General features: G+C 37.4%; 2 protein-coding genes across 9 annotated transcripts in view; both read left to right on the forward strand.

Moving 5' to 3' along the window:
* The window catches only part of LOC113813118 (calphotin), a 28,628-nt gene extending 26,698 nt beyond the window's left edge, over window positions 1-1,930 (forward strand). Inside the window, exon 3 of the mRNA XM_070130789.1 lies at window positions 1,296-1,930. Coding sequence (XP_069986890.1) covers window positions 1,296-1,838 — 543 coding nt within the window. The 3' untranslated portion in view covers window positions 1,839-1,930. The remainder of the gene's footprint in view (window positions 1-1,295) is intronic.
* A 1,467-nt stretch (window positions 1,931-3,397) lies between these two features.
* Window positions 3,398-7,500, forward strand: part of l(2)k05819 (transmembrane protein 94-like protein l(2)k05819) — a 38,480-nt gene continuing 34,377 nt past the window's right edge. For 3 of the 8 annotated variants that reach the window (XM_070130795.1, XM_070130800.1, XM_070130799.1), the window contains exons 1-6: window positions 3,594-3,851; window positions 5,880-5,987; window positions 6,187-6,333; window positions 6,490-6,626; window positions 6,731-6,924; window positions 7,335-7,500. The exon at window positions 7,335-7,500 is cut by the window's right edge and continues 98 nt beyond it. In XM_070130795.1, coding sequence (XP_069986896.1) covers window positions 3,796-3,851; window positions 5,880-5,987; window positions 6,187-6,333; window positions 6,490-6,626; window positions 6,731-6,924; window positions 7,335-7,500 — 808 coding nt within the window. In that variant the 5' untranslated portion in view covers window positions 3,594-3,795. The other 5 variants (XM_070130792.1, XM_070130793.1, XM_070130794.1 and 2 more) reach the window with 4 other exon arrangements.

Genomic DNA, 7,500 nt, shown 5'->3' on the forward strand with positions numbered 1-7,500 from the left:
GAGTAGAAAGATGGAATCTTATCACTTAATGCTGTTTGATATATTGTAGTGGTTTAAAAAACAAACAAAAATACCGTGTATAATATACATACATACATATATATATATATATATATATATATATATATATATATATATATATATATATATATATATATATATATATATATACGTATACGTATATATATATATATATATATATATATATATATATATATATATATATATACATATATATACACACATGCATGAATATATATACATACATACATATATCCATATATATATATATACATATATATATATATATATATATATATATATATATATATATATATATGTGTGTGTGTGTGTGTGTGTGTGTGTGTGTGTGTGTGTGTGTGTGTTAATATATATATATATATATATATATATATATATATATATATATATATATATATATATATATATATATGTTAATATATATGTATATATGTATGTGTGTGTTTGTATAGATCTACATACATACATATACAAATATATGTATGTGTGCGTGTGTCTGTATATACAAATTATTTGAATTGAAGTGGTTTTTAAGTTCCATATAATGCTTTGCAGTGTAAATAATGCACACGAAAAGGTACATGAAATGCATATTCAGTTCATACCCTTTTAAGGTTTGCGCACTTTAGTCCTAAATACCATGTAAATAAAAGAAATACATTAAGGTAGACGAAATTCATTACAAACCGTAACTAAAGAAGATGGTTTCCTTCCACAAACGCCTCGATATAAATTTGAGAATCTTCGCCACCTTCACCTTTTCTCTCGGAATCTTTCGGCAAAATGCTAAAGTTCGTGTGGCCGTTAAGGTGCAAAGCAGGGCGTGGTCAGGGAGGCGAGCGGGTATATAAGGCCAAGCACCGTGTCCGTTGACCACAGATCTCCCTCTCTCTCGGCCATCACAACTACGCCAAGATGAAACTGATCGTTAGTATTTACTGCACTGGTTTTCATCTGTATTGTATTTGCTTAGGCATTCCCACTGCACTGGTTTTAAAAGGGGAATGGATGTTAGCTTAGTTGAATACTAATGTTGGAATGCGATTAGTTTTTTAAGCACTAACTTATTTTTCTTGATACAGGTGCTATCTCTGTTGGCAGCAACATGCTCCGCGGCTCCGCAGCTTTATCAGACGGTGGCAGGAACTGTGGCCAGTCCACAGTGGAACCTTCCGGCTGTTATGAAGATTCCTGAACCAGGTGTAAACTTGGGAATGGTATTAAGCGCCCCTGCCCCTGTCCCCGTTGTGAAGGCCGCCCCTGTCCCTGTCCCTGTTGTGAAGGCCGCCCCTTCCCTTACCGTCGTTGAAGCTGCCCCTGTGGCTGTGGCCCCTGTTGCCCCGCTGGTCAAGAGTGCAGCCATTGTGGCTCCTGCTGCCCCTGTGGCAGTCGCCCCTGTGGTCAAGAGCGCTGTCCCCGTCACTGTAGTGGCAGCGCCTGAGCCCCTCATGGCCCCTGAACCCCCCATGCCCTCCCTCAGCGTCCCTCACGTGGGAGGCCAATTCCACGCCCAGGACGAGGCCGGCCAGTACACCTTCGGCCACTACGGCGGCCCCAACACCCGCGTGGAGACCAGGGACTCTTTGGGTCGTACCTCCGGCAGCTTCGCCTACGTGGACCCCGAGGGGGACGTCCAGGTGAGGAAGTACGCCGCCGCCCCCGGTTCTGGCTTCAGGGTGGCCGCCTCTGACCTCGTCGAGGACACGCCCGCAGTGGCCCAGGTCAAGTCCGCCCACGCCCGCGCCCACGAAGTTGCTAAGTTGTTGGCAGGAAATTCCGCTGTCACGCTGGTTTAACTTGCAAACTGTCTCAATCCACGAGTACTCATCAGTATACCATATATCTTTGTATATATATTTTTCTAACAATAAAATGTACCATGTATGAATGATGTGATTTATTCCCTACAGTATTTTGAATTTAAACAGCAATGATAAACAGTAATGATAAAGACTTAACATATACTAAACCCTTTCCAATGTAGATGTGGCGATCCTACAGTTTTAAAAGCATTTGAAAATATCACCAACCAAGACAATTTTTTCTTTATCGTTCAAGCATTCGTTATGTATAATACATAAAACTTTATTGGCATTACACAAGAGATAGGAACTTTGGTTTAAGAATATGAAGTACTCCTAATCCGTAAGGAACCTTTTAGAAATAAGAATAGCAGCCAGACGAGAAGTTTAGTTTCAAAAGGGGAATGAAATGTCAATACATGACTCCCCTGATATATATATATATATATATATATATATATATATATATATATATATATATATATATATATATATATATATATATATATATATATATATATATATATATATATATATATATATGTGTGTGTGTGTGTGTGTGTGTGTGTGTGTGTGTGTGTGTGTGTGTGTGTGCGTGTGTGTGTGTTAGTGTGCGTATGTATATATATGTGAATATATGCATATGTACATATATGTGTGTGAATGTATATATGTGTGTATATATGCATATGTACATGTGTGTGTGTGTGTGTGTGAAACAGCAATTCCAAGAATGTTTTATGATGAGAAACTCATTTCCAATGTTCACAGCTGAAAATCGAAAATCCCAAAATCCACGAGGATGAACCAGTGCTATAATCTATATCAGAATAATCTAAATAGAATATTTATGAAAGCAAACAAAGATACGCAATCTCTTTCCAAGGGAATCCAAAGCCTTTTAACATCAGAAATTACTATAGATGAAATAATGAGAAATAAAGCAGATGGAAAATGTGAAGGCATTCATAATATACCACAAGCTGTCTAGCTGTCTCTGCGAACACATATCAGATTACGTAATGGTGTTCAAAAGCTGAACCTACAGATAATACAATGAAACTCTACAAAACCAAAGGGCCTGTCGATGAATCTAGATGCATATGAGATCAGTCGTTGTTTAGACTTTTGGACTTATATATAGACTGCAGCCAAAACAGGTCACCTCGAGAATAAGGCTTGCCTCATCGAAACAGTTGTTTGATCGTCTGATGAGGACCTCTTGACGAATTCGAAAAAGTCACGATTCAGTTTCATTTCTTATTGTGGCTGTTTTCTTTTGATCTTTATGTACATTTTTCTGCGTTTATGTTCGTGTAGATAATGTGTCTGGATTTCTATCAAGTACCAGTATCTTCTATTTATCTATTTATGAGTTTTATAGAACTATCTAGTATAAAATATTTCCTCGAATTTTATTCACAAACATATTACTTTTTTGCTTTGTTATCGTCTTGGCATGCGACATCAAATACAGCAGTCAGCCATAAAGAGCGAACATTTTCTATGATCCGGATCAAAGAAAACGGTGCATTACGATCCCGGAGCGCCAATCTCTGCCAGACGACCCGAAGTCTCCTCCTCGGGCTCCGATCTCAGCCCGACGACCGCAAAGGCTCTCAGCTGATAAGTGTAAATACCGATTGCGTTCCTTATCAGGCGGAAGTGGTTGCAACTCGGTGGACAAGGAACGAGAATGTCTATGCCCTTCCTCGGATTAAGATAAGCACTAACAGGAATTGGTACGTGAATTCGCAACACCGCCTTAGTGAACATAGGACTAACTTAAGTAAGAATAAGAATTTGGGATTATAAATAGCCCGAAACCATAAACATAAACGGTGCTCATTACAAACACAATGAAGTAATCCAGTGCTACAGATGGACCTTGCGTGCAACTGACACAGCTAATTGTATAGATTGCGCTCGGTAGCTCGGTGAGTATAAGAATATGGTAAAGCCAGCAGGAAGGAGAGAACAGTACCGGTACTACGGTAGCATACACCGGTAGGTATGATTCCAGTGTGATGGGGTGGGGGGCCTTGCAATTGCAGCTCCTTGGCAAGCAATGAGATCAAGAACTTTTCATGTGCGATGAGAAATTATTTTTTCTGAAGTATTTGCCTGTCACTTCAGGGTAAATGAAGCACGGTCTGCGAAAATGTATCTTTCACACTTTTTTTCTAATCATTATTATACAAATTCTACCAAAATCCAGCAGATATTAGTTAACTGAGCTGGGTCAACTGATTCTCGCAGCCTCTCATGTTTTATGCGTTGGCAAAGCCAAACAACCTCCACCACATGAAATTCTGGTAAGACAGAGCTTAGACCGATGCTTTATGATACAGTACATCACCAGGAAGGTCTGCAAATTCTATTGCACCTGAATGTACGTAGTGGAGGTGCGTTGGCTTTTGCCAGTATCACAATAGGCATGGAAGCTGAACCAAACAGTGCAAATCTAGTGGCAGATATGTCTTCTAAGCAATAACTGCATTGTCTTGCATGATGAAAGCGGATTAGAAGGTTTTTCCCAGATGGTATTGTATTTTGCATATTTTCAGTACATGCTCCAAAAACAGTGCTATTGTAATGTAAGAATATTACTACAATGATCAAAAGCTACAAAGTACAAATGCTAGGACAGAGACCACAGTCCTTACAACACACAGCAGACAGAATCTTGCCAGTGCATGTTAAACTATGCAGCCTTTTATTTCTGATTTTTTTTTTTCTGCACCAGAAATATTATTGTCTGCATAATTGCCATTTTATCTATTGGCATCCATTTTTCTTTTGAGGTTGTGAAGATCTTTTGTGTGCAATTTTAGAAGTTTGCTAGATATTGGTATGGAGTGTAACATGTCAGTATAAGTATGAAGCCTAACATAGGTCCAATGAGAAGTTAGAGAAAGGTTGAAAAAACATTAAAGAAGTTGATGGAAATATGGATCAACACATCATAGTCACAAAACTCACGAGCAGATTATGGGTTTTAGACCTCTATGCTTGCACAGCTACATCATATGTGCGTTCATATAGCCAATGTAACCAGTTTGGACTATTGTGTGTGAAGAGCGGTTTTCAATTTTCGAGAGAGGGAAGTAGGCAAATTTTACAACCAAATTAAGAGAGTATTGTTACTCTTTATGCACACTAGATCATTAGACCTAAAAATCAGTGTTGTGCTTGATATTTGCATGTTGCCAAGGTCTTGCGTAATTCATCCTCCATTGGAATTTAAATTAGTTTGTCTTTTCTCATTTCTTCACATCTGAAAATCTGACTTTTTATTCAAAGGATGGTCTATTTTATCATAAATTCCTGCTTGCTAGAGATATGAATGTGCATTTTGATCTGGAACATTTTTTCATATCACTATTTATTTGAACATATTCATTATTTTGCTATTCGATGAGATTTTCTAATGTTTATTCACAGTACAAGTTTCCTGTTAAATATGTCATACATCTTTTACAAGCTACAGTCCTGTCTTACCAATTTTATTGGCTCGCCTCTAGAGTTTGCTTAAACCTTTAACATTTTTTTTACAATAGTTTACACTAGTGAGGACTGGTGTTGGGCTAAGAATTAACATAGAGAAAATAACTTTTAATTTTTAGGGTGCTGCTTGCTTATAAGTTTCACAATGTTAGTGGTAGAATATTTGGAATTGGTCTTTTGAGAAGAATGATTCCTTGATATTATGTAATTAGAAATGGAGGGAGACTAAGATTTATTTGGGCCTAAAAGAAAAAAGAAAAATGTTAGGAGCAAAGTTAGATTACATTCAGTACTAAATATATTCAACCATTATCATTGTTCACAAATGTTATGAATGTCATTCTACAATATTGGTGCTAGATCAACATATTTTTCCATACATTCATAAGTTTATGAGTTTACAAACCTCAATTAACAATTCTCTCACAAGATCATTGCACACCGTTGTAACATATGGATTTGCCAACTGTTATTGTATATCCTATTGTAATTTTCCTTCATAATTATGAATAATTTGATTTATTTCAGGGAAATGGCCAGTTGTAGCGATGGCTTGACTACACATGAAGCTCTTGCCCGCTTACATGAAGATATATCATCAGCTCTCGAAGAGTACCAGAAGTCAGAGGCAGAAAAGTGGGTTCATTTAAACATGCTTTGAATTTTTGATTCAGCGCTGTAATAAGAATAAGTGTATTAGTTTTCACATGGAAATATTATCATCTGATACATTTATATAGTTATATTCTAATAAAAAAAAAGGACCAGGATGACTTTTTGTATGATATTTACTAGATTCTTCATCTTGCTGCTACTAAAGGGAACTGAATTTCAGGAATAAAGGCTTTGGACAAAAGAGCGTTAACTATGAAGCCTTTCATCGCAAGAGCTACCTGTCAGTCTTCCGATGGACTTCGGCGCTGGCACTCATAGTAGAAGGCATTGTACTCCTGGTGGCATACGCAGCACGCAGTGACCCAAAGTAAGAAACTGTTTTGTTATGTTAAACGGAAATAGATTCACTGAACGGACAAATTGATGGATATGTAAAGGGCTCAGTGAGTTACAGAAGGATGGATTATATATATGATAAAACTTATATGATATGAGGTGCTTACATTAGTTTCCCAAATTTCAGATATCAGTACCTTCCAGCAGAATCTTTCTTCATTTTTGCCGCAGTGATTCTCAACGTTTACCTGGTGTGGTGGGACACCCGTCTCAGGCATAAGGAGCTCCCACACCAGACTCAGAATATATTAAGGGATCTAAAAGGTGTGAAACAAGAATTTAACACTGAAACAGAACAGTGAAATAAGAAATCTTGTGAATATTTTTGGATTGTAAAGACTCTACAAGAAATATCTCTTTGATTTCAGAATACCAGTCAACTGTCCTTTGGTCAGCAGAGAACTATCCACACCTACATTCTCCTTTGTCTCCTTGCATTACCCTTCAGTGGACACTGAGAGATGGAAACACTGTTAATCTCCCTTGGTCACTGCTGGTGCAAGGAGATGTTATTCTTCTCAAACCTGGACAAAAGGTTCCTGCCAAATGTAAACCTTTGCAGGTAAGTTTCCTCCCCTGTGAATAAAGATGGAATATAACTTGATCTGCTATAAATGTTATGGATCAGACCATATTTAACCCATTGGTGCTGGGAAGTCCAATATATATGGCATATCAACTACTGTATGATTTTGAGCTTACTCACCAAGGAGTCAATTACTAGTCCTACCTGAATTTTACCTGTTTACCCTTTTTCTTGATATTTTGAAATGTTTGAAGATATATATATTATTACTATTAATATTGTTGATAACATTATCATAACCAAAATGTCAATGATGATAATGATAATAAGGCAGCAGTAGGTTAATACTCTGAGTTTTACAGAACATCTTGTAGTACCTAGTGGTAAATAGAATGAATTCTGTATAAAATTACAAAGCACTAATATAGATTGGTTTTCACTTATAGGAGAGTGGTACAGGAGGTAGTGGGGAACTTCACTTAGGGGATATATACTCCCCAAGTCTTGAGGGTATTGGAGAAGGGTTCAGTTCTCCGAAGGCACGGACTCCTCTCAAACCACAGCCTCATTTAGTGTTGGAAACCCCTTATATCACGAATTTAAGGATTGTGT

Source organism: Penaeus vannamei, chromosome 15 (assembly GCF_042767895.1).
Source record: "Penaeus vannamei isolate JL-2024 chromosome 15, ASM4276789v1, whole genome shotgun sequence".
In the NCBI taxonomy this organism is placed as follows: Eukaryota; Metazoa; Arthropoda; class Malacostraca; order Decapoda; family Penaeidae; genus Penaeus; species Penaeus vannamei.